This window comes from Chrysemys picta, chromosome 2, assembly GCF_011386835.1.
Source record: "Chrysemys picta bellii isolate R12L10 chromosome 2, ASM1138683v2, whole genome shotgun sequence".
NCBI lineage: Eukaryota > Metazoa > Chordata > Testudines > Emydidae > Chrysemys > Chrysemys picta.
In genome coordinates, this window is record NC_088792.1 from 4,079,684 (window position 1) to 4,107,369 (window position 27,686).

The 27,686-nt window shown below is 46.1% G+C and overlaps 1 protein-coding gene across 2 annotated transcripts; it reads left to right on the forward strand.

Moving 5' to 3' along the window:
• The first annotated feature begins 3,399 nt into the window (after positions 1-3,399).
• CDC25A (cell division cycle 25A) lies at positions 3,400-27,167 on the forward strand. Of its 2 annotated transcripts, none has more exons than XM_008173096.4 (16): positions 3,400-3,719; positions 8,151-8,236; positions 8,577-8,625; positions 9,727-9,765; positions 9,953-9,989; positions 10,428-10,529; positions 13,612-13,731; positions 15,953-16,090; positions 17,410-17,484; positions 19,239-19,391; positions 19,761-19,850; positions 20,444-20,506; positions 20,604-20,702; positions 21,581-21,711; positions 22,047-22,158; positions 24,423-27,167. In XM_008173096.4, exons 1-16 carry the CDS (start codon positions 3,547-3,549, stop codon positions 24,561-24,563), a joined length of 1,608 nt encoding a protein of 535 aa, XP_008171318.1. In that variant the 5' UTR covers positions 3,400-3,546; the 3' UTR covers positions 24,564-27,167. The 2 variants fall into 2 exon arrangements, with proteins under 2 accessions (XP_008171318.1, XP_008171319.1); XM_008173097.4 differs by having other exon boundaries at positions 10,431-10,529.
• The last annotated feature ends 519 nt before the right edge of the window (positions 27,168-27,686 follow it).

Sequence of the window (27,686 nt, forward strand, 5' to 3'; positions counted from 1 at the left end):
AAAGTTACAATTGCATTACTGCTATTCAAAAGATACATATGATAATATAGTATATTACATGCTACAAAGCTTTGGTTAACATACTCACACCCTTCCTTGCTAACCTGGTGGTAAGAGACACAGGAACAGCTGTGAGGTTCAGGTTTCTCAATTCTTGAGTGAGAGATGCAGTGCTTAGAAAATGCTGAGCTATCAAAGCTGACTAGGGTTTACTTGACTAACTTAACTTAAATCAAAACCTAACAAACAAACTAAGAATAAAACTTAGGAAAACCAAGCTTAGCCTAGTTCCCTTGAAACTTAAAGTTTAAGAAGAACAAGTATAGCCTACAAATAGTAGCAGTCATCGTAGATAGAGTGGAGAAAATAAATGAGCATAGAGTAAAGTGAGAACGGAGATAATGAGAAATGGAGATGAAGTAAAGTAAGAACGGAGAAATGGAGATAAAATGGAGATCCTCTATTGAGGTGGGTCACCTCTTTTATAGGGCAAATGCCAGACCTCCTTCCTCTTATGCCCAAATTTCATTCCTCACCCACAGAAATGTTAGGGTACATTTACCCCATAGGCTAGTATGTATGTGCGTATTGATGACAGGTATGTATGCACATCAGTCTCTTGTGGTGTACTTGTTAAGTCTGTGGGACAACCCCCCCATGCCATTTTCCATTGTCCATTGGTCTAGATAAAAGGTCATAGACATAGGCGTGAGTACTCATCTATTTAGGTAACAAGCTATAGGTCAACTTTGCTTTCGGAGTAAAAGGTTTCATTATAGATATGCTAACTTTGCCTTAGCTTAACATACAGAATATGGCCTGTAGGTCTCTTGCATTACAGCCAAGCTTACTTTAATATAAATCTATAAACCTATTACAATAAACCAAATACTTAAACTATATATATATATATTAGGGTTACCATATTTCCACAATCAAAAAAGAGGATGGGGGGAGGAGCCCCACTCTAGCCCCACCCACCCCCATCTACTCCCTCCCACTTCCCACCCCCTGACTGCCCCCCTCATAACCCCCAACCCCCCCCGCTCCTTGCCCCCTCCTGGGACCCCTGCCACTAACTGCTCCCTAGGACCCCACCTCCTATCTAAGCGTCCCTGCTTCTTGTCCCCTGACTGCCCCCTCCTGAGAACCCCCCACCTTAACTGCCCCCCTAGAACCCTATCTGTCCCCTGACTGCCCCAACCCTTATCCACACCCCCACCCCATATTCACATCCCTGCCCCCAGACAGACCCCCGGGACTCTCATGCCCTATCCAATTGCTCCCCACCCCCTGACAGGACCCTCAGAACTCCCCACCCATCCAATCCCCCCCTCCCTGTCCCCTGACCAGGGCCGGCTTTAACAAATGCCCAGGAATCGGGCTGCACTCCGGCCAGGGGTCATGGGGCTTGGGGCCGGGCCAGAGCCGCTGGGGCCGGGGCCAGCGCGCTCGGCCAGAACTGGGGCCACCACCCTGGGGCCCGAGCCGAGCCGGAGCCGCTGGGGCCGGGGCCGGCGTGCTCAGCTGGAACTGGGGCCGCGACCCTGGGGCTGGAGCCGGGCTGGAGCCACTGGGGCCGGGGCCGGCGTGCTCGGCTGGAACCGGGGCCGCCGCCCTGGGGCCTGAGCTGGGGCCGGAGCCGCTGGGGCCGGGGCCGTAACTGCTGGGGCCGGGCCGGGGGTGCTCGGCCGGGGCTGCTGGGCCGGGCCGGCGCGCTCGGCCGGTGCCCCGGGGCCCAAGCTGAGCTGGTCCGGATCTGTTGGGGTTGGCCGGGCCAGAGGGAGCCGCACCGCACCGCACCTCCCCGGAGCCCTCCTCCTCGTGCTGTCCCCCCCCCGCCCTAGCTTACCTGCTGCTGCCCGCCTGCCCCTGCTTCTTTTCAGGCTTCCCGCGAACATCTGATTCGCGGGAAGCAGGGAAGGGGGAGGAGCAGGGGGCGGAGCGTTCAGGGGAGGGGAGGAAGGGGAAGACAGCTGCCGGGCCGGACGGCATGCTAAGGCTGCAGGGGATGGGGGGAGCCGGGAAGGGGCTTTGGCTGCCGAGTTGTGCTTTGCCGCCGTTTTTCGACCTATTTATAGCTGACCGGGGGGAAATCCCGGACATTTTTAGATTTTTAGAAATCCCCCCCGGACGGCTATTTATAGATCGAAAAGCCGGACATGTCCAGGGAAATCCAGAGGTATGGTAGCCCTATATATATATATATATATATATGCAAGCAGGTTAGTCCTATAGGCTACAACTTCCTGTCTTGAAGTAGTAATAACAACCACCCAAATACATGGTTTCCGCCTTCAGAACCCCCACTATTAAAATTGTTCCAGCACCACTTGTGCTAAAATCATGAGATTTGGGAACATTGCTCTCAAAAACAGTCAGAAAAGTTGCCCTGTAAAAACATCATCAGGGCGGTGGGGTGTTTCCCTGTTTGTGCCTCGTTGATTTCGGCGTCACAGGTGCTCAGATTACAAGGTGAAAGATCTGCTTTGTCCTTGCCGGGCCTGTGACCTCCACCTGGGATCTGAGGGTCAAGCTGGTTCTTTCCCACCCTGGGCAGTGTCACCAGACAGAGAGGTTCTGGGGTCCAGGTTATGGCCTCAGTGATGTCTATGCAGCCCCATGGCTTTCAGATTATGCTCCCAAGTGATGCCTGTGCAGCCCCATTGCCTTCTGGTGGTTATACCCCATGACCCCCTCTTGCAGCCCCATCCCCCTCCCAATGATGCCCTCAGTGATGGCGTCTACTGAGGTGCTGATGTGAGGTTGCTGGAGACTACAAGACCCAGCATGCAACCCTCCATCTTGAGCCAACCGGCCGAGCGGCTCGAGCTGGTGCGTTGCATGCTGGAACTTGTAGTGCCAATGGAGCGGGGCCAGGCGCGCAGAGCGCGGTTGCTAACCCCTTGATCACGCCCCTTATATACGAGTGTCAACGAAAAAACCCGCCAGCGCCCAACGGGTCTATCTGCAATTCTAGTAGTCGAATCTCCTGTCAAACAATCCGGGGGCGGGAAGAAAGAAGATTCGGCTGGTGTCAATTGGTCGACCCTCTTGCCGGCTCTTCTATTCGATTGGTCAGAACTGCTGAGTAGGCGGAGAAAAGCCGAAGCCTGTTTTGATTGCTCAGCATTCTATTGGCCTTTCACTTAGAGACTAGGGCAGGGTAAAGTGATGAGACTTGGTGATTGGCCGTCTGCAGGGAAGGGTCGCATTCTACTGGTCAGTGTCTCTGACGTTCAATGTGGTGGGTGGGAGAAAGGAAAAGAGTCTGTTTGTGATTGGTCGTACACAGCTAGCGCTCTCTTTCACTCACCGGATTTGCCGTCGCTCAGAGAAGTGGGCGGGCCGAGGCGCGGGGAGAGCGCTTCTGATTGGTGGGCCCAAGTTTGGCGCCAGCTTCGGGTGTATGCAAAGAGCGAGAGAGCGCGCGCGCGCGCTGGTGGCGCAGCGTTTGTTCTCTACGGGTGACGGGGAGGGTCAGAGCGTGGGGGTCGCGCTGACAGCAGGAGCCGCTCGGGTCCGCTCCCACCTCACGCCGGCCTCATGGATCCCGGGCCCCCCAGCCCTGCCCCGCCGAGCTCCCACCGCCGCCGCCTCCTCCTGCCGCAGCTCCCGGCCGCCGGGCCCGGCGTGGTGAAGTCCCTGTTCCCCGCCGAGCTCTCCCCGGTCTCCGGCCTCAGCCTCACCATGAAGCAGCTGCAGGGCCTTGGCTACAGGTGAGACCGGCCGTGCCAGCCCCCCCGCCTCCCTCCCGGCCCTGCTGCCCCTCCCCCCCGCCCCATAGCCCCCGGCTGCCTGCTCCCCTCGTGACCCATCCCCTGCAACCCTCCGAGCCCCCTGGTGCCAGGACCCCCGCCCCGGCCACCCCCAGAGTCCCCCCTGGCGGTGCCTTCCTCTTTCCCCCATGCAGCCCCCCATGACTCCACCGCTTCAGCCCCCCCCCCCACGTGGCTCCCAGGACCCCACCCCAGAGCTGCCTCGTGCCTGCCCCTCATAACCTCCCTCCTTCAGCTCCCCTCCCCCCCACATGGTTCCCAGGACCCCACCCTAGAGCTGCCTCGTGCCTGCCCCCCAGAACCTCACCCCTTCAGCTCCCCTCCCCCCACATGGTTCCCAGGACCCCACTCTAGAGCTGCCTCGTGCCTGCCCCCCCAGAACCTCACCCCTTCAGCTCCCCTCCCCCCCACATGGTTCCCAGGACCCCACTCTAGAGCTGCCTCGTGCTTGCCCCCCAGAACCTCACCCCTTCAGCTCCCCTCCCCCCACATGGTTCCCAGGACCCCACCCCAGAGCTGCCTCGTGCTTGCCCCTCATAACCTCACCCCTTCAGCTCCCTTCCCCTCTCATGGTTCCCAGGACTCCACCCCAGAGCTTCTGTGTGCCTGCTCCCCATAACTTCACCCTTTCAGCCCCCCTCCCCCCACATAGTTCCCAGGACCCCATCCCAGAGCTGCCTCGTGCCTGCCCCCGAAGATCCCACCCCTTCTGCCCCCATAGCTCATCTGGTGCCTGTGCGCTCCCCCCCCCCCATGGCTCCCAGGACCCCACCCGAGAGCTGCCTCGTGTGTGCCCCCAGGATTTCAGCCCCCATAACCTCACCTCTTCTGTCCCCCTCTTCTGTACATGGCTTCCAGGACTCCACCCCTGCAGCCTCCATAGTCCCTTGGTGCACACATGGCTCCCCTCTTGTGCCTGGCCCACATGGCCACCATGACCTCACTCCTGCAGCCTCCATAGCCCCCTTGGTGCCTGCCCCAGGACCCCACCCTGCAGCCTCTATAGTCCCCTGGTGCTTGTTCCCCTCCCCCACATATGGTTCCCAGGACCCCGCCCCCAGAGCCCCTCTGTGACTGCTTCCATTTGGCCCCTATAACCTCATCCCTGCAGCCCCTATAGCCCTCCCGCCCTCGGTGCCTATCCCATGACTCTGCTCCTGCAGCCTCCCTAGTCCCCTGTTACCTATCCCCTCCCCCATGTGTGGCTCCCCGGACTCCCCCCTGCAATCCTCCAGAGTCCCCTTTTGCCTCCCTCCTCCCTGACACATGGCTCTCATGACCCCATCCCTATATCCCCAATCCCTGCAACACCTGTGAATCCAGGTGGCTATCCATATATAGCCCCTACGACTTCTGGTGTCTGCCCATCTCCCCAACATATGGCCCCTGTTACCCCGCCCATGTAACCACCATTGAGGCTCCCTGTTGCTTCTCTCCAGCCCCCATTACTCCACCCATGCAACCCCCACATCCTCCTGGTGCCTGCCCACTTCTCCTATATGTATTCCCCCTGAACTCATCCCTGCCACCCTATAGCTTCCTGGCACTGGCCTCCTTGGTGCACTCTTTCAACACCCAGCACACACATGGTGACACACGATTTCCATATTCTCTGTAATGGCTGCCACCTCCCCCACACATGTGGCCCCCATGACCTGGCCCCCACACAGCTCCCATGACCCAAGCCTTGCAGCTCCTCACCCCAGCTCTCCACCCACTGCTACTAGTACCTGGGCTCCCAGATCCCTGTAATCCTTCTCCATATGCCACTCTTGCCGCTCTATTCAACCCCTATCTTGCCCTGGCAGCTCCACCTGGTCCCTACAGCCTTCTCTTCCGCCTCACACAGCCCACATGATCACATCTTGGTAGCCCCTCAATTCTCTGTGGCTCCTATTTCCATTCTCCAGGCTCTCTGACCCCTGCAGCCTTCTTCCCCCGCCCTGACTCCCCAAACAATACCAGCAGTCCCCTGCACTGGTAATTCCATGCATTCCACTTTCAATCTTCTTTGCTCAAACCCTGCATTCTATTATACCACACCCTCTCACTTCCCAAAGCCTTCTGAATGCATCCTGTAGCCCTTCCTCCACCCCGCACCATGTAGCCTCTTACCCATGCCATGCAAAGTCCTCCTCCATTACTGTCTCAATATTTCTAGCCTTCTCTGCACTGAAATAACTAAGACTGTGAATTAATTATAAAGGGTCAAGTACATCCCTGCTGTAAGTTTGATACCGATAGTTTACCAGGGATGAATCTGCGCAATATGTTGGTTTGGCCTATTCTACCCCAATCCCAGAGTTAGGTATTGGCAATAATATTGCAAAAATAATGATTTAGTCACTAGTCAATAATTACACAATCTGAGCAAAATTCATCCCTGTGCATAGGGCAGCACAAGACCAACACAGCATTTAAAACCTACTTAAAACCTGATTGGGGGAGGGTGCATAAATAGTATAAAGTTGTTTTTAGATGGCCCTCTGCACAGGGATGAATTATTTTCTCCCACAATTCTCTTCCAGCTAACAAAGGAATTAAACATGAGATTATTTGGGTTGGGTTGTCTGCCACTATTCTACCTCTTCATGGCTCTTTGATAGACCACATAATACCTATTAATTCATTCCATACAATAAGTACTCCATTACACATGCAATGTTGCCAATGATCACAACGTTATTTCAAGTTTTAAGATATTTGGAGTTTATTTCAAAGCCCCAGCTCCTGGAGGCATGAGATTAGAAGAGAATCTCAACTTTAATTGTAAATAAGATAGTTTATAGCTCTGATATATGCAAAGAAAAGCTTAATCTTGATGCAAGTGTATCTGAATGACATGGAAACCAGAAGGCAAAGAACCCCAAATATATTTATCATGATTTTAGGCCTGATTTTTTAATCCTTTTAATTGCTTTCAGGACATTGGTGTAAATCCAGCCCACATCATTAAGTTGAGACATGTTGGCAGGAGTGTGCTGAAATTTGTATTACTCCTGGGGGAATTCTGCACCAAAAATTATAAATTCTGCGCACAATGTTACAAAATTCTGCATATTTTATTTGTCAAAATAACTGAATATAATCACTCTGGTTTCAATTATTTCAGTAATTTACTTAAACTACAATACAGTGGATGGAGAATGGGAGTGGGGAGCATTGGAGGAAATCCTCAAACCCCCTTGCCTGACAGTAATGTAACTAGGTTTGACCCTTTACTTCTAGTTATTAGTCAACAAATATATGCATCCATATGCTCAGTGTTACATCATAGGCAACTGAAGAGCAAGTGGGGGCTGGGGAATCAGACTCACAGTGTATATTGGCTACTGACCATATCCAGAAAGGTCAGCAGCAAACAGTTCATGGAGCACATTCTGATAGGAAAGTTTTTCAGTACAAAAATTTAGATCAGTTTTAATTACTAAAGCACCATAAGCATTTATAAGCACTGTCCTTTACACCACTCTGGCAATGCAAAGGAACCTTAAAACGTTTACACCTTCTTTATGCTCCTGGGGGAATTCACAAAAAGAATGGGAACAATTCATTAAGCAGGCAGGTAGCTACATTCTGCTCTGCCTCAGGGGACAGTGCCTATCCCATGCCTAACTCCTCAGTAACACTCCAAAGCCCTGCCCCTCCATGCCAAGCAAGCTGCACTTGCGAGCAAGAGGGACAGTGTGTCTCTCTGTCACACACGACTGTATAGCCTCTCCCCCTCAGACAGTGATTTAGGTATCTACTGGCTGTTCCAGGGGCCCGAACCAACCTGCCTGCGCTGCCGGGGAGAGGCGCGTGACCGCTCTTGCGGCTTCATAGATTCTAGGACTGGAAGGGACCTCGAGAGATCATCGAGTCCAGTCCCCTGCCCGCATGGCAGGACCAAATACTGTCTAGACCATCCCTGATAGACATTTATCTAACCTACTCTTAAATATCTCCAGAGATGGAGATTCCACAACCTCCCTAGGCAATTTATTCCAGTGTTTAACCACCCTGACAGTTAGGAACTTTTTCCTAATGTCCAACCTAGACCTCTTTTTGCTTCCCCGTCAGAAGTCATTTATCTGTGGGGGAATCAAAGACATTTGTGGGGGACAGGAATTCTTTGTATGTGCAGTGACGCAGAATTCCCCCGGGAGTATTGTATTGCTTCTACCTGTACTGTGTCTGCTATGGTTACTCAAAACTTCAATTTGCAGGACTGTTAAACTGGCACCTTTTGCATTGTCCACTACATAAACTGATCAAGAGTAGCCATCCCAATTTGAGCTCATTTACTGTGTATTTCTATATTTTAAATCTATTATGGTGGATCCTGTCTGAAACATTCAGTAAAATAACTAATTTTCTTAATCTTTACAGTCGGTATGAGAATTCTGTGCAAATGCTGGGAACGAGGAACAGTAACAATCTACAAAGAACAGACTCGTCAGAATCTACTGATTCAGGTTACTTTTTAATCCACACATAAGTACTAAGGAATGAGAAAGCTTGACATCCTCTTGCCTTGTATTATAAAGAGCAATATTCAGGTTTAAGAGAAAGCTAATACTATGTACTTGCATAATTCTCTGCAACAATAATTAATCCCCCCACCCCACCCCACCCCCGGGGCTTCCAGTAGAGGATGAGTTATGGACCTGGTCTATAACTCTCTCTGCATGGCAAAAAGTTGCCCTGCTGAGCAAGTCACTGTAACCTTTTGCGGGGAGAAGATCTAAGATTCCTCACTAACGGTGCCCTGTACTTTATATTTTCAATAGTAAAAACCCTTTTTGTCTTTCACAGGCTACTGTTTGGATTTTCCTGATCCCCTGAACTCAGACATTGAAGAAACGTATGTAAAAATATGCTAAACTTCTGGCATTTTAGACTATGCTATTAACTGCTAAATGTAGGCTAATGGGAGGCGTGATCTGAAATTTCCACAGCTAGTACATGTAAAATGGGCTCTTCTCACTGGACCTTCTTGAAGTGTATGTCTTGGCACATTGCAGCTTGAGATTTTAGATTTTCTATCACAATGGAATGTGGCCCAGACTACTTAAGTCTTATGTCTGAGTTAATGTGTTGCCCAGACCAAAGTATGTACTTCTGAGGACCCTAGACTCTGAGTATCACATTGGCACCTTGCTTAGGAGTCTGAGGGCTGCACCTAACTTGCATGTAACTTATAGTTTTCATTAGATACTCAGCAATACTATTTGCTTGTACATATACCTTAACTGATGGCTAACAGCAATTGCTTGTTTTGAGTTTGCCACCTATGGTCAATCAGTTATGTCCTTACCTTGCAGGTAAAGGAGATGATGGGGTTCTGGACACACTTGGTCCTTGGGCCATGGCAACACATTTGGTCCTTGGGCACACCCTGTCCCATTTCTCACTGAGAAGCTCGGTTTCCATTTAGGCTAATCTGCTGTTAATACTATCCTGAATTAGGAAACACTAGCTAGTCTCCTTGGGGAAACTGCGTTTAGTCCTCCAACCCAGCTGAGACAATAAGTCTCTAGGAAACAAAGAGCAAGATGGTCTGCTGTTCTTAAGGCCATGTCTATACATACAGTGCTGCAGCGCGTGTGGTGAAGACGCTCTATGCGGAAGGGAGAGGGTTTTCCCGCCCGCATATAAAAACACCCCCTCAAGCAGTAGAAACTTTGTTGGTGGGAGAAGCTCTCCCATCAAAATAGCACTGTCCACACCGGCGCTTATGCCGGCATAATGTATGTCACTCGGGGGGGGGTGCTTTATCCACACATCATTTATGCTGGCATAAGCTGTAGTGTAGACATAGCCTAAGGAGCACAAGTTTGTAACCTGGGGACAAGTAGCAGCAATAAACCTTCCATGACATTGAGTTAAACAACACTAAGTTCAAAGTATTGGGTTATGAATTAGCAATAAAGGTAACTAATGTCCTTTGTCTGCCTTTTTTCAGCTTTGAGAAAAGAGTTATAGAATCTGGCAGACTTACTAAGTGAGTACAATTTTAATTTTAACTTCCCTTCTTAATTAGTTATCTATTGGTCTGTTAAATTATGCTACTAGTTAATTCAGTTTTGCAGTGAAAAATCTGAGTTGTGTTGTCAGTTACTGTTAATAGCTTTTCAGCTTAAATGTTAGAGTAAAATTTGATTCTATTTTTGTCTGTGTTCTCATTGCAGTATTCAGTTACCCATCAGAAGAATACGTTCCCTCCCGGTAAGTGAGGGGGATTTTGGTCTTTCAGGAGTTGGCAAAGAGGTTTTCAGTATTAAGTGTTATGCTACTTATCTACCCACTTTTTTATCAGCAGATATCCAGCAAAACTCATTAATCTTCCAGTCGCAAGAATCTGGTGTTGCTTAAAATTAAGATAATAGAAAGTCATAGGCTATAGTCTTGAAATGGATCAAAGTGTAATCTGTTATGTTCTACAAGGCAGCCTGTCACCAGCTTTATGTGAAAGTATTACATGCCGGGACCTGTTGTCTCCAGGAACTGTGTGTCCATGGCCAGCCCTTGTCTTTAACATAGTTTGTGCCAGTTTGGGTACTGCAGCCCTTACATCCTTGGCAAGCTGTCAGCATGGCCTCTCAGTTGCCCAAAATTTGGGGATCTGGTTGATATTGAGAAGGATTTACCCTCTCACTTTTGCAGCAGAAGCTTCTGGGGTCTAGTCCTGCTCTGAAGAGGAACAACTCAGATTCATTGGATTGTGATGTTTTTCACCTGATTGAACCAGATGACAACAAAGAGAATGTAAGTTTAAGTCACTCTACACATCTCTGTAGTAGTGTAATATGGGAAGCTATACCCAGGAAGCTGTGACTTGTGGTAGTATGGGTCTTGAAACGTAGGGATAACTCCTTATTTGGGGAGTAGGTTTGTAATGAGTGGTTTATGTGGTGGGTAAGGCCTTTCTTCTTATTTTGGTGAACTGTGGCATTCTTAAACTTCTCCGTGGTTTGTCTTGCAGAATTTGCACTTATCTGGTGCAAAAGCTGACTTTCCACTTTCTGTATTGCCATAATGCCTAGGAGCCCCGTTGTGCTAGGTACTATACAAATGCAGAATAAAGCACTTACAGTCTAAGACAAAAGACGACAGACTGATACAGACAGAAAGACATGGGAGTACAAGAGACATCTAGACAGTGTTGGTCAGCCCAATAGGTAGTGGTCTAGTCTAGCCATTGTCAAGTTTTTAGGCATTGTGGCAAAGAGCTCTTGGAAGGGATTCTAAGGAAAACACTGCAGTGGATTTGTAGATGTTTAAGGGGCTGGGGGGCACCCAAGCATGAGGCATTAGCAAGTGGGCAGTGAAGGCTGACATGGGCTGATTGGAGGCAGGAGTCAATCTGTTAATACTGAATGACAGATGATAGAGTGGGGGTTAGGTTGTGAAGGGTCTTGAACATGGAGACAAGTAGCTTATGTTTCGTATGATAGAGAAGAGGGAGCCAGTAGCGGGATTGAGAAAGGGTGACACGATCAAAGCTGTAAGTTGGAGAATTATCTTTGCAGAAGCATTGTGAATGGATATGAGCCAGGAAACACTATTTGTCAAAACCAGAAAAAAGGACATTTCAGTAATGAAGATGCAAGTCTGGATGAGAGTTTTATCTGTTTGGATGGACAGGAAAGGCCATATCTTAGAGAAGTTATGCAGAAAGAATTGGCAAGACTTAGACATAGCCTTGATGTGAGACTCTAGAGAGGTCCAAGTCAAAGATGATGCCCATGTTACAGGCATGAGCGACAGGCAGGATGGTGTTGTCATGCACGGTTATTGAGAAGGCAGTTGGGGGAAGAGCTCTCATTTAGCCATGTTGAACTTGGACAAAAGGAGACTGGTCTGGAGCAGAGAGGTAGATCTGAGCCATCAGCATAAAGATGGTATTTGAATTTGTGGATGAGATTACCCAGTGATAAGATGTAGGGGGAGAAGAAAAGGGAACCAAAGACAGAGCACTCTAGAGCCACAAAAATTGGAAGGTGGATGAGAAGGATCCTCTGAAGGATGCGCTGAAGACATGATTAGAGAGGTAGGAGGAAAACTAGGAGTGGACAGTCACGGAAGCCAAGAAGGGGACAAGATTTCAAGACTGCTGAAGACTTTCCACAACATGAGAGCAGGAGTGTAGGAAACAGATATTGGAGGTGAGCTCTTCTGATGGGGGTGAGGGACAACAATCCTACAAAGAGAAGGGGGCTGAGAGCAGATTAGAAATCATCAATGCTGATAGACTGGAAGTCACGGAAAGGCCGTGTGAGAGGGCACGGGCTGATGGGTGGTGCTGAAAGAGATCAGGTGATGATCGAAGAGAGGCAACTCAGCAACAGAGGGTAGTGCCTCTTGAAGACCAAGTCAAGTGAATGGCCCTTTTGGTGAGTGGGAGAGTTGAACCAGGGCTCCAGGTTGAATAAAGAGCTGTAGGTGAGGGATTGTGCAGCTAGAGGGTCAGATGGGTTATCAGCATGGAAGCTGAAGTCACCAAGAATGAGTGTGGTAGATAGAAGAGAGGAAGAGAGCCAGAAGTTGAAATTGGAGAGGAAGGCTGATGGGGAGGAGTTGGGTGGGTGGTAAATGACAGCAACATAGGGGGAGAAGAACCAGATACAGTGATGTTGAAATCAGAGGAGGGAGGTAGTGGAAGTGGCCGTAACTGGAGAGAAGCCCCATCCTCACCAGGGTCTGGTCTGTAATGGCTGGGTAAGGGAAGAGCCCTCTGTAAGAGCGCAGCTACAGAGGCAGCATGGTTCTGGGAGAGCCAGAAGCTGGAGGGGGAGAGAGATGAAGAGATTGTGAATGACTGAGACCTGGTTAGGGAGACAAGGTGGGCGCGGCAATATGTTGTTGGATTAACTTCTATTGGTGGAAGGGACAAGCTTTGCTTCACAAATGTTTTTAGAGATGGAATGGGTATTCAGCAGACATCAAGAGGAGGGAGGTGGGTGTGAGGGTAAGAGTGGTGGCATGTGAGGGGACAGGTTGGGGGGGTGGGGATAGGAGGAGGGTAGATTGGGTGGGTGGGAACTGTAGAGACGTGAAGGTAACTGGGAAGGGGAGATGGATGCTCCCTAATTCTTGTGCCCTATTAAAATGGAGGATTGTTCTAGGATCACTTCAGCTCTTTGTTAGGGATGTCACTATCTCAAAACTAATTGTGGGGGATGGGCCCTAACCTAATTAGGGCATCCTACCTTCACTGAGGATCTAGAATCCGAGCCTACTACCTTGTCATCCCTCTAACTTTCAAGGCTTTCCCTTACTGGCTCTCCAGACAATTGCCCTATCAGGTTGTAATTATCAAACTGTAAACATCTGTGATTTCATTAAACTGAATGAGTAAATCTTTAAGGAACTTGTCTGGGGCTGTTGAATCCAACTCCATTATAGACCAACTGGCTGTGAATTCAATCAATGAAGAACTCTTACAAGGGCTCAGATTTCTGCAGAAGCATCTGTCATTCTTAGGAGTAATGGGAGGAGGGTGCAGCTTGTCACACAACAGCACGTTCATTCTAGTGATTTAGGCACAGATCTGGCTGCCTATGGAATGATTAGACAGGACTCTTGCTGGAAAAATTGATAGATGCAGGGCTGATATTTGACTGTAGAGGATACTTAGAGGAAGTGAGTCTAATTCTCCTATATTAATCACTATTATAACAACTTTCCTTTGGAAATGCACATATCCTGAAAGATTTACTTATTCCCTTGGACTGCAGGGAGCTGAGTTCAAGAGGGATGGGCTGTAAAATATCTCTATGCAATGGGTCCTTCAACCTCTAAGCTTCGTTGGTTTGATAAAATGTTTGTCTTGCTCCCTTTCATTAAGGAGTCCTTTGAGTTTAAGAAGCCAACCAGGCCTGCTTCTCGTAGTTGTCTGCGTATCCGTTCCCTTGAAGATGGAAAAGATGTTTTTGGGCAAAGACAGAACTCTGCCCCAGCTCGGATGGTATGTATCAGGCTGTCCTTGGCAGCTAACCCTTTGCCTTAGGCTTGCTTGGGTCTAGGAGGAAAAGCACACTCAAGTGGTGGTCCTGAGACATGATGCTCTGGGGGTGGGAGAGGGAAGAAGCACCAACTATATTCTGCATCTTTATTGATAACACACTGAGCTGGAAAAAAGCCCACCCAGCTTTCAGGCTTTAAAGCTGGAAAAAATCTCATTCTACCCTGAATATGGGAAATCAACTAGGGGTGTTACCATGACACCACTAGTAGTTATTGACTATAATCCTTCACGAAACTTGAGCTAAACTGCAATAAGTAAAGTGAGCATGGATGTCTAACAAAGCATGGATTGGATGAATTTTTTATTTTGTTGCTGGTTCTGCAGTGAAGCAGACATGTTGAAATTTAGATGCATTAAAAGAATAAAATTGAAAATTGCATCTATAATATAGGGATGAAGTACTATTCTATGTCCAGTTCTGTTGCTTGGCCAGGGCATCCAGGAAAGGGGCCAAGACCACTATATATAAGCAGGGAATTGGGGACTCTAGTTTTCATCTCCTACTTAAGTATGGTGATCCCTCTTCTTTCTGAATACCTCTCCTGACTGCATGCACAAAACCTGGAGACTTATGGTAACCTCCTGTTACTTAGACATCCCCTCTCTGCACCATCCTGGAACTGAGCTTCCCTTTGCAAATGCGCTGGATTGTACAGTTTTCAAGAATGCAGGATTATCCCTTAATGAAAAACTAGCCGTGAAGTTTTTCACTATTCTGCTGGCCAAATAACAGTGCCAGAGCCAGGTTTGGAGCTGCCTAAGCCAGTTCATAGAATCATAGAATATCAGGGTTGGAAGGGACCTCAGGAGGTATCTAGTCCAAACCCCTGCTCAAAGCAGGACCAATCCCCAACTAAATCAGTTGATGAATAGGTGGGATGACCATGTGAATGCCTCCTGTAAATCCATTTAAAGGAATGGCACTGCCTTAGCTGCTAGAACCAGTGTTCCTAGTCATCTAGAAGGGAGACCATAGTGTCACGTTGTCTGGAGTGGCTCACAATTGTGAGTGCCAATCTCAGGTCAGAAAATAGGGCAGACACCCCAAACTGGTGATATATTCTATAATTAGATTTCACCAAGACAGTAACAAAAGTGCACTCCTGGATCACTATACCAGTGTTACCATGGAGCTACAGACTGTCCCCTTAGACCTTTCAGCCTGTTTGCCACCCAGACAAACTGATCTTAGTGATAAAAGGTTATTAAAACCAAAAATCACACCACGTCAGGTTCCTCACAACCCCAAAAGGTCAGTCACTTACCCCAGGTCAATGGATACTCTCTATCTCACACCAAAGACAATGCTGGCAGCCAGTTTCTCTAGTAAACTAACTAAAGATTCATTAGCTAAGAAAAAGCAATGAGTTATTGAGAGATTAAAGCAAGTAAAATACATTAACTGGTGAGACTAAGTTTGTAAGTCCAAAATGATGATAGAGATGTAGTAATCTGCTAGTTTTCCATAAGTGTCTCAAGGTTACCCAGAATAACTTTGGGGATCTCTGTCTTGCATCTTGGAACGCTTCCCTGTGATTGTCCAAATAGTTCAGAGACAATCTTGTTCCCTGGATCCATTCTTATAGCTCCTTTCCACGGAAAGCCATCTGGCAAGTGTTTTCATTCACAGTGTGGGCTTCTCCTTTGTTGACTAAATGAATACTGAGTCTGTGAATTTCCATTTTCGAACACAATCACCCATGCTTTGAAGTTAGCAAACTTCTTCATTTATATTTCCAAAGCTCCAATCGCATTTGATGGATAAACTTAATTACTGGGATATATGCTATGTAAATTCTAATGTAATGGCACATAACAATCCTTCTTTAGTTTTCATGAAGTTTACACATCAAGTAAATTCTCCTCTTAATACTAACACACTTTTGATCTATGGTTAATTAAGTACAGGGATATACATAATATAACGTGATAGCAATCAACAGGGTATGGATAGGTGAAAACAATACCTATTAACACATCAGTGCATTGGTCTGTGCATACTAGTACACTTAACATTTCTTTGCTATTCACACACAAGTGAATTGGCCTATGGCTCTGACCTGCTGGCCTGTCAGTGTCTCTCACAATCCCCAGAATAAAGGGCTGGGTGGAGGCTGCCATTAAACCAAAATGTCTTTTTTTTTTTTTTTTTTTTCTTCAGTTTCCCACTGGTGAAGCCCCTGAAGGTGATTTGGAAAACTATAGGCCTGCTTTCATGCAGCAGTCATCTCTAACTTCCCCTGACACTGAGGAAGAAGATGATGGATTTCTAGATATATTGGATGGGGAGGACTTGAAGGTATGTGAAAGGGGAGTGATTGATTTACGCTTGCGGGGGACAGCATTCCTGGGTCTGTGTTGAACACTTATTTAGAAGTAAAGAATCTGCAGATGAGAAGCGATGTGTGTATATATAATGTCCTGAGTGCAGACTCTTGATGCAGGTTTTTAAATGACCATAGTAGTGTAAATTCTAGTTAAGCCTTGTAGGGCCATCAACAATCTGTTAATGGCATTTGTCCAGGGTGAGCATCTATGTTGAGCAACTACTCTAACTAAGATAGATCGAGTTATAGAATTCTTTCATCACAAGTGGCAAAAAGTTGGTAATTGCAGATGATCCTCCAAGAAGACTTAATGCTGTAGGCCATGTCTACACTACAGACCTCACAGCAGCACAGCTGTACCGCTGCAGCTGTACCACTGTAAGGGTTCCCATGTAGCCGCTCTGTGCCGATGGGCGAGAGCTCTCCCACCGGCATCATTAAACCACCCCAAAGTGGTGGTGGTGATGTCGGCTGACATAGCACTGTCCATGCAGGCGCTTTTGTCAGTGAAACTATGTCCGTCGGGGGTGGTTTTTTTCACACCCCTGACTGACAAAAGTTTTAGTGACAAAAGTGCTAGTGTAGACATAGCTATAGTCTTTTCCACCTCTTGCTGCCTTTCATAGCATTACAGAAATGTTATGCTTGTGCTTCTAATGGTAGACTATATTGTCACATCAGTTCCTCGCCAGCAGACGGTAGCAGTTAAATGGAGACAATTTGCTGCTGTTCCTTTGTTGATAAAATACTCACGTTGCAATTTACTGGGGAATGCCCAGGAAATAGTGGGAAGGAAAACATCTGTCTACAGTGGGGTATTTAAGGGAGAAGCCATATTTCCAGGAATGGAGTCATGACTGGTAAGCCCAAAATTGGATGTACCTTCTTCTTTGCAATCTTTTGCTTAAACAGGATTCTGTTCCCATTTCAATGCATGAGAGCAGGAGACTCTTGAAGTTGTAATGTAACATTTTAAAAATCATGAATGGATTTTTTTAAATGAATCAACTGCTGTAACTTCCCTCACAACAGCTTTAAGACTCTGCCTTTCCTGTATCCTAGTCTTCATTAGAGTGGAGTTCCTGTTAATCTAAGAATGACCAGATAAATGGTACTGATTCACTGCTGTGGGAACTAAGTAATCCCAAAGAACTGTTGTGCCCCCTGCATTACATTTAAATGCCTGCTTGAGCTGTGCAAAAGCCTTAGACATGTTGTGTAGCCGCTGTCCATGATGAAATGTGGATCTCCTGAAATGTGATAGAACTGAGGTAACTTTCTCCTTCCTCAGAACGATGAAGAGATGCCATCTGGTGTGGCGAGCCTTTGGACTGCTCCACTGGTCATGAGAAAAGCAGACAACCACGTAAGTTGTCCCATCCCAACGTAATGAAACTTGCATCTCTTTCAAAGGGCCATGTACACCATTGAAATTCCGTATTCAAAACTGATTAAATCATTACTCTTAGTTGGCATCCCTCGTACACTCAAGGCATAAATTTGCTAATATGGCTTTCGAAAACTGCCTTTGGGGCAAGTGACCATAATTGCGCCATTGAGCCTGCACCTCTCGGGATGTTTGCTCTTAACCTTAGCCTGCCGCATGACTAGAGGGTTCTGTCTCTGTAGCATTTGGAAACCGTTAGACAGTGTCTATAGGATTTAACTGTATTAAGGTTTTTCCTTCAGCGATTTGAGAGAGATGTCCAAAGTTTGCATCCTAAACAGAATCTTATAAATGTCTCTCCAGCCCATTCTGCATACACCCATCTGTAATGCCTCCAGCCACCATCTTTTAAGGCTGAAGTCTGGATTCCCTTCGCAGTCCATCAACTCAGTTCTTTAATCTGCCAGAGGATTTTCTGTCAAGCTATAAAACACTCCCTCACCCTAGGGCCAGAGCATGCTTCTCTTGTAGTGTTCCCAAACTCAGTAAACCTGCACAGCAAGAGACCAACATTAGGACCTAAGATCCCTATAAACTGCATGGCCACGCAGCAGCCTATTAAGTGCTGCGTGGGTGCTCAGGGAACCCGCCCAGTTGGGACAGGGTGCAGGGCGGGAGACACTCTCCCAGGCCCCAACTTGCCAGGGGAGAGGCACCCATAGGCGCTGACTTCCCCTTTAGCTGGGAGTGCTCAACAACCTCCCCCCTCCCTGAGTCCCTATCCCCGTCCCTTCTCTTCCCCATCTCCTACCTCAAGTGTGCCCCATCCCTGCTCCTCCCCCTCCCTTCCTACGTGCCCGAAACAGCTGTTCGCGGTGGGCGGGAGGGGAGGAATTTGTCAGCAGGGCCACCAGCAGATGAGAGATGCTGGGGGGCAGGGAGAGCTAGGCTGCCAGCGGGTGCTTATGTATAGCACCCACTAACTTTTCTCTGTGGGTGCGCCAGCCCTGGAGCACCCACAGAGTTGGCGCCTATGGGGGTGCCCCTCCCCCACCCCCAACTCAGCCCTGGGCCTGCCGGGGGAGGGGTGGCCCAAACACCTCTGGCCCAGACCTGCCACGGTCTCAGTGCCCCTCCCCCATCCTCAACTCAGCCCCGGCTGGGACTTGTCCTGCCAGGGGTGGGGTACCTATCCTGTGGCCCCGAAGCACCCTCCTGGACCCCCAGCCAGAGCCCGCACCCTCCACACACTCCAAGCCCCTCAGCCCAAGCCCCAGAGCCCGCACCCCCATCCGGAGCCTTCACACCCCTGAGCCCCAACCTGCCCCCCCTCACTCCAAACCCCTCGGCCCCATCCCCACCACATGAATTTTGTTGCGTGCACCAATATGAAGGTCATGTGTCACACATCACCTCCATATTGGTGCACATAACAAAATTCATTCTGCACATGAAAAATTAAAAAAAAATTAGAGGGAACACTGATTAGGACCCGGGTTTCTTGCATGGCAACTAAATATACGGCCTAGTATTGAAGTTAAAAGAGGTCAGCTGGCTGTGGCACCAAATTATGTCTCTGCTACTTTGCTGTGACAAGCCAACACCCACTTGTGCTCTAATGAAATCTTATATAAACATGTTTGCAGGAAACTTTAAGTTTGAGACTGATCTAGATTTTAACCTCATCCTTCTTGGCTGGGGAGAGTGTCTAATTTTTCTCTGATTTTTTCCAGATTAAACGGTGCAGATTGTTTGGATCACCATCTCTGCCCAATGGTGTGGCTAGGACTGCCCTGAAAAGAATGGAAAGGTCCCAAGAAGAGACCTCTCCAGGAAACAGCAAAAGGAGGAAAAATGTGCCTGGAACACCTTCTGAAGAAGCAATGGTTGGTGGCTTAATAGCTAATATTAATCGTTGTCTAATCAGTTTTATTTTGTGAAGATAGGTATCCAATTTTTATAAATTAAAACAAGGATGTTCAAGAGAACAATGCTCTTCCAGGTAGATAACTGTTCATCTGACAAGCTGTAGTCTCTTAATGCAGGATGTTAGGGGATGGGTTAGGTGGGCTTGAGCTCAGGTCTTCCATTGTGAAAATAAATGTGAGGGTGTGGCAGGCCAGGATGTAGGTATTCTATGATCTATATACCAATTGATGTTCATGTCTACTCTCAGTGAAGTGCATTGATTCTCTGTGAGAAAGGATAATAGGCCATTGTTACTAAGCAGTCATCTCTAACTGTTGTTCCTGTAGAGTCTGAAACTAATTAGGACTCAGTCATCCTCAGAGATTGAGAGCATTTTGGACAATGACCAAAGGAATCTTATTGGCGACTTCTCAAAGGTAACACTGATTTTTTTTTTTAAATAGCATCTTTGTGTGTCAAACTAACCCAAGTCAGGTTCTCTCTTGCTCCAACAGTGCATGTTTGAGTGCTCTATAAATGCTAAGCACTAAAGTGCTTTAACAATAATTTACTAATTAACTCCTCGCCCGTGTGAGGTATTCTGAATCCTTTCCCACAATTATTCATAATCCTCTAACTCCCTACAAACTGTTAAATTGCATCCATTTTCCCTCTCTCTTTAGATTGTAAGGTCTTGTGGGTGGAGTTTTAGAGACAAGCTACTATGTCAGTGTGGGCAGCCACAAACCATGACACGCATTGTGGAGGACTGCAAAATGACTCAACTTCCTGGAAGTCTTCGTGCCTTGAATATTGTTAAGAACACTGTGGCTTGGCTTGACCAGATTGCATATGCCAAATTATTAAAATAAATGATGGGCAGGTGCCTCTACTGATCTCTGAATTGTCTAGTTATACTAGTGGGTGCCATAAAATCAATAACCAGACATTCTGTAACTGAGATGTATGGTTTGCACTGTCATAAATGGGATTTTCTCAGTCTGAATTAGCCTTCTGTTTTATTTTTTAGGATTACCTTTTCCACACTGTAGATGGGAAGCATCAAGATTTAAAATATATCGACCCAGAAATGGTATGTATCCCAGTGGCAATAAGAAATAGCTTTGTACAAAGAAGCAAACTCATGTAGCACATAAGATAAACTCCTGAAATCTTCTTTTTCTGTGTAGATTGTATCCGTGCTGACTGGGAAGTTTGCAAGCTTCATTAAGGAGTGTGTGATAATTGACTGCAGATATCCATATGAATATGAGGGAGGCCATATCAAGGTACAGTGACCCTGCAGGAGAAATGTATAGGTGTCTGATGTATGGCTACCCTTTGGGCAAATTAGGGAGCACTGGGAAGTATCTTAAAGATGCTCATTCTTAGCTATTCATGAGCAAATCCAAGGGTAGGCTGGCAGTTTAGGGCTTCTTTTTTTTCTTTGGGTTAAGGAGATGGTGTCCGAGTTTATATTTAATCTTATATTTAAAATTATATTACAGCCCTGCCCAAAGTCCCCAAACACAATTGGGACCATGTTGTGCTGTACAAACTGTTTGGTACTATGCTCACTCTTCGTGATCTCTGGATTAGCTTTCCCTCAGAAGGGAGGAACACTCAGCTCTCCTTGGCTAGAAGCAGGGTTTGCTTTAATGGGAGGTGTAGGGCAATTGTAGAGGACTGACTGTATACTTGTTTCTCTGTAGAAAAATCAGAATGTTAGGATACCTAATGTCTCTAGGGAAACAGATATTAAAAACTTCCATAGCTTAATCTGACATTATTTACTTTAACTAAATTTTAATATTCTAACTGTAGAAGAAATGGCCTTATTCTCTTACACAAGCTTTGAAATGTGAGCAGTTATTTTGAACAGTGCTGCTTGAGTAAGCTGGCTAGTTCTGAAAAGCAGTTTAACCAGAGCACTGTGCTTTGAGGTGGAAGGCTAAATCCTAAATCCTACTGATGTTGTGCAGTCACCCAAGTGACCACAAGAATGGGAGCTGTTCCAGCAGAGAGCTGCTCTCCAAGGGGTGTAAACAGTTTTCTGTTTCCAAAGGATAGGAAAGCTAACTGTGCTCAACAAGAGGATAGAAGTGGCTTTGTTACATCTCCCCTCCTAACTTGTGCTGTATGCTCAGTTGCAACTCTGCCTTCCCAGGGTGCTGTAAACCTCCACATGGAAGAGGATGTGGCAGATTTCCTGCTGAAGAAACCTATCATGCCATCAGAGAACAAACGAGTAATAATAGTATTCCACTGTGAGTTCTCCTCAGAGCGGGGTCCCCGAATGTGAGTATCTGAGCATACTGGGATCAGAATCCAACAGCTGTGCTTGTTACACAGTTGTTACTAGTAAGCTTTTGAAGATGGTTTAAGACTTTAGATAGCAGCATGTCAACCACTTATGCAATTTACTGTATTAGGCGCTGGCTCTGTCATTTCTGATAGACAACTAGTTTTCAGAATCTGTCGACAGTACAGCATGTGTTCCTAACAGATGGTGGCTGGCTGCTGTACTCTGTTCTTTGAGTAATGGGAGGCATAGGTTAAGAATGTGGTTTGCACAAATATAACTTCCTTTCTAAACTCAGGTTTGTAGGTTTTAACCTCTGTCCCTATTACAGGTGCCGGTTTGTGAGAGAGAGAGACAGACTGGGGAACGAGTACCCCAACCTGCATTACCCAGAGCTCTATGTGCTGAAGGGGGGCTATAAGGACTTCTTCTTAAGATGCCGAGTAAGGATCGCTCATTTATGAACTTCTCATTGCCCTTCTGTTTTCACTCTTAACAACAGGGATAACATTGAATAAATGCCTCTCTCTCCAGCTAAATTCAGCTATAGGGCTTAAACTGTGCTTCTGAACAGATGAAGAGTAACTCACTGCACTATACTTCATTCTTCTTGCTCTTTTGTACATAGTAGTCTTGCTGTGCTACAAGACTAGATTGATTGCTATGATTAACTTGCCATTTGAGGAGTTTTTGTAATAAAGGCTGTGACCAGGGTCCCAGTGGGGGCCAGCTGTGGTCACTCAGTTAGGGTGAACTGAAAAGAATGGGGCAGCCAAACCCCCAAAAGCTGGTGGATATTCCAATACTTAGATTCACCAAGCCAGCATAAAACAGCTTCTTTATTACCTTACTGGTTACTCAGAAGTCCAAACAACACAGTTCCCTTAAAGTGATCCAGCCTCAGGCCTCCATCCAGGTACCCAGATAAAATATGATGATTTCTGAAAATCTGATTTCACCATATAAAAGAAAAGGTTCCACCAATCCCAAAGGATCGGACACATTACCTTCCAGGTTAATGAATGTTTCAGATCTTACCCAAATGCACGCTACAGCCAATTCTTATTAACTAAACTAAAATTTATTAAAGAAGGAGAGAGAGAGAGTATGGTTAAAAGATCAATATACATACAGACATGAGTTCAATCCATTGAGGTTTAGATTCATAGCAGAGAAGGTGAGTTTTGTAGTTGCAAACAGTTCCTTTAGAATTTAGTTCGTAGGTCGTAGTCCAATGTCCAAATCTCATATTCAGGGCGTACCAGCATAACTGGGACCTCAGTCTTGCAACTCAAACACATCCCCTGATGAAGCTTAAGCAGATCTGAGATGACAGACTAGGACCCAACGATCTTTTATTCAATTTCATGTCTTTTGACAAGTTGGAATTCCTCAGGGAACAAAAGGTAATTAGGATGACTTTGAAGGAGGTCCATATACTTAGCTATACAAATTAACATAAGGCCATTTGCTTGTTCCTCCCCCATTCACAGTACATTTCAACGAGAGATGAATACCGAGATATTCCGTTTTTACAATTCATTTAAATGATATCAGAATACAGCATAGACAGGGACTGTTGATTACATTGTCGACCCTACTCAGACATATATAAATACTCAAAAACACAAACATTATCTCCCTAAATGTCTTTTGAGGGTTATTTATTTTGCAGGATGTTCAACCCTTTCTAGCCATGCATCACCAAGGCTCTTGTCTAAACCCTCTCCACACCTCAAAGCTACCCATTGTCACTCCTAGCGCTCACCAATGTCTCTTGGATGAGGTATAAAATTGACCTTTTGTAGTTACTAAAATCTATGGCATTCTTCATAAAAGCAAGAACAAAGGAGAAACGTGGGGTTTGTCATTGTCTGATGCTGTATGACGAACAAAAGCCTGAGTTTTTTCCCATAGATTCTCAGCTTGTTTTTACCTTAGAAATGTCAAATCTGGTCTTTGCTGGGGCTCTTCCATGTATGCTCAGCCCTTAATTTGAAGGGTGATATTAAATCTTACAGCTTTTTCTGCCTTAGTGCATTTAAAAGTTTGAATAAAAATTGTTTTCCATCTCAATCAGGTTCCACTTCCTTGGTGCCATGTACTTATTCTACTAGTTCTCCAGTTAGCTCCCCATACTATTCCAGCATAGGCAAGGAGAGTTTTACCAAACAAACAAAAGTGCTCCCCTCCCCCACTTCCTAGCCTTTCTATTGCAAATAAACCCACTTCTTTTTACTGGCGTGCTAGCCAAATTCCAGATAGAGTAACTAGACTCTATTTCCCTATGTTCCCCCTACACTCTCAGGATGGACACTTTCTCTTTTCTAAATGGCTGTGAGTATTGCTGTGTTCTGTTGGTTTCATTAATGGGAAGAATGTTTCTTGGTAGGAGGCTTTGGGATGAGAAGGATGTAAATATAAGGTTGTCACCGCTGCTTTGAGAGAGCTGTCTTTAGGAGGGAGATGTCAAGCAGAGCTGAGTGATGAGTTCAGTTTGTGAATGTTGGCTTAAACCAACTTAACCAGTGGTTAAATTGCAATTTGGGGCCTGGATCTAGATGCCACGATGATAGGATGGTTGGGTAGTTGTGTGGATGGTTGTAAGCATGAGCTTGGTGCCTGGGGTCAGACAGGGTTCAGATAGGAATGTCATTTGTACACAAAGCAATGACAAATTGAAGTAAAACCAGCTTTTCTTTCCCAGAACTATTGTGAACCCCAGAGCTACCGCCCCATGCACCATGAGGACTTTAAGGAAGACTTGAAACGGTTCCGCACAAAAAGTAGAACATGGGCAGGTGAGAAGAGCAAAAGGGAACTGTACAGTCGCCTGAAGAAACTCTAAGGGCTGTATCGGTGGGCAGCAGAAGACTGCTCACCATGTAGGAAAACTGAAGTGGGAGGGGAGAAGAGCGTATCTGTTCCTTGGTCATGATTATCCTGCACCAGCTCACTCCATGGACAACTTCGCATTCTTGCCAGTCTTGCTGGAAGTGATAAGAGAAACAATATGGAACACTTGTATTCACCATGCTGCTCATGTGGACCTAATGATCTGCCTGCTGACTGCAAGGATGACTTTTCTGTATGCCGTCCTTAATATGGTTCATGGAAATGGATTCTCCTCTATGGCATACGTAGAAACAGCTATCCAACAGCCTACTGTAGGTGGGGTGGCTTGAGCTGGCGTGTGCCATGTAAGTGTTAATGGTGAGATTATTTTAGTGCCTGTTTTAAAGCTATGCCTTATTTTATTATTTAAGTACAGTTGAATGAAGCTAATACCACTGCAGGTGAGTCATCTGGATTGCACTGAGACCTCATTTCTGCTAACAGGCAACCTACCATGGGGTTCTCAAGTCTTTCCTTTCAACTGCAGTTCTGATTGGTGGTTGGCAGTGTAACGCACTATAGTGAAGTGGGACGGGGAGTGGTGCTTCTCTGAGGTTTTTCACACAACGAAAATGCAACACCTACAGGAAGCCTACTGACAGTATAACGGGAAACTGCTTGTTGTGCAGATATCATGTTCTTTTAATTTATTCTGTGACCTAGGTTGCTTTATTTTATATTTTAACTTCAGGAACTTCTCCTTAGCTGTTTCATTAAATCTGAAGAAACCACCGTTTCAAAGCGGGCAGAATTACTGCCAGTTCCTGTAAGCCAGAGAACAGGTTGCTTCTGGTGAACTCTGAAATGCCAGGTGGCAAACCTGATTATGTATTTAGCATTGCCAAATTGAGCAGTGATGGAGCAGCATGTTGCTGCTGCTTTCAGTTCTAGGAATGATCATGGTTTACCGCTGGAAGAGAACCTGGCTATGTGGAATCATGCTGATCCTGTCATTTGCAAGTTGATTTGCTTCTCAGTGAAACTTCAGCCACCTCCCACTGTGCAGCTGTGCTAAAACTGCTTCAGCAGCTATGGATTTTTTACTTCGGATGTTTACAACTGGTTTGTTGGGAGGACAAAGCAAGAGAGGAGCCTACAGCCAATGAGCTTTCACCATTAGTAGATAGTTGATGCTGATAAAAGGAAAAACTTTCAAAGGCCAGCTTTGTGTTCTCCAGTAAAATAAACAGCTAAATCCTAGAAATTAGCTACCCAAAGCAGTCTGAGGATCCCATGGCAAGAGATTGGGCCAATGTTAAACCTGTTCTAGTTGCTTCTTTGGCAACATGCAAAGCATGTCTAGCAAATGCTAAAGCAGTCTAATGACTTAGCATGTGATCTGGCTCTCGCTTTGAGCACAGCGAGACTGTAGTATGCCTGGTTTGCCAATGGCTCTGCTTCCCCATGTGCCAACATATCAGTGAAACCAGCTCTGTATGTGTGGGAAAGCAGCCTTACTTTCCATCGATTCTCAAAGACCCTTATTTTTACCTTAGTAGAAATCCAAAAGTGCTTCAGATGGCTTGACTTGTGGCCTTTAGGTCAACGTTCTAAAAATGGTATTTACATCAAAGTATAGGGTGGGGAAGGTTTTGTGGCGTTTTATTTTGTTTTTAAGTTTCCCATTTCCTAAGGTCTATTCAAGTTTTATTTCTTTAAGTTTCAAAAAGATTACATAACATTTTTTTTTAAGTTAAGTCTCTTATGGGTGAATTAATAAGTGTTAAATCAGTGCTGGTGATTTACCTAACTTATAATCAAAAAACAGGAGAGAAGTTGTATTCCACATCCTTGCATGGTATTTTGTATTAAGAATTTCTGTAAGAAGCCCAGTGAAATGACTTAAATCTAAACTTTCTGAATTATGTGTCAGTATTAAATCTGGGAAGGGGAAAGCTGTTATGAAATCCAATCAGTAATCCATTTGTCTAAAGCTACCTTCTGGTACATGATTACCTTCACTGTATGCAGGTGATTGGTATGTACTCAAAGCTGGCAACTTAGCAACATATCTGGGTAGTAAATCTGACGCACACATCCCTCCAGTGCAGCGTAGCAAACAAATGTCATGTATGTAACAACTGTGAAGCTGCAAGTCGCATCCAAAAAAAGCAGGTGGGAGACTGTTTGAGTAACATAATGTGTTTTTTTTCCCCCCATTTGAAAGGGGTCATTCACCTTTGGTTTCTTGTGTAACAATAACCATTATAGCAAACTGTGGCTTTACAATTGTATTGAGAATACCCCCAACTTCCTGGTATTCAGGATATTAAATGTGTGCTGAGTATTGCTGTTTAACACTGCTGTACCACACTGTTAATTAGTGGCAGTGTTCGGTTTGAGTTAGAGTTCCATGTAACCTTGTTCGGGGGGTGGAAATACAAAACCTTGTTTTATACCTGACCTTGTTCTTTTGTACGTACCCTGGTTTGAGGATTTTGTGTGGGTGGGAGGGAAGTTGTACGATGTACATAGTCCTAAACAGGGTCTGTACTAAAACAGCCTGCATCTGTAATAGACTCTTGCAGGCTGAGGGAATAAACTACCTAAAATCCAAGCTGTTTGTTTCCAATGTAGTTCCATCATTGCTATCCTTGAGCAGTGTGGTGTAGTGTGGAGAATTCCCATGCTGCCTTTCACGCTTGGGAGAAGCTCCCTATAAACATCTGCAAAACCAACTCATTCTCCTCCTCCAAATCTCTCCTTAAAACTCCTCTGCCATGAAGCCTACAAAAGACTTAATGGTCAGGCTGCTGGTGTGCTGAGGTCACAGCACCAACCTTGTCTCATTGTTTCTTGTACTCCTCTGCTGGACTGTATCCCTCTGTCTCCTCAGATATATTGGTACTGTAAGCTCTTTGTGTTGAGGACCATCTCTTTGTTCTGGGTTTGTACCACACCTACACAATGGGGTCCTGGTCCATGACTGGTGCAGAAATAATACGAATAATATATACTATGAAATAAGATGTGGAACAGCATCCTCATACCACGCTGAAAGCAGCACAAGCCTGAGTTTAAAGCAGACTACGCTCATTGTATTGTGAAATTTCTTTCTACTAATTTTCCCAAATCC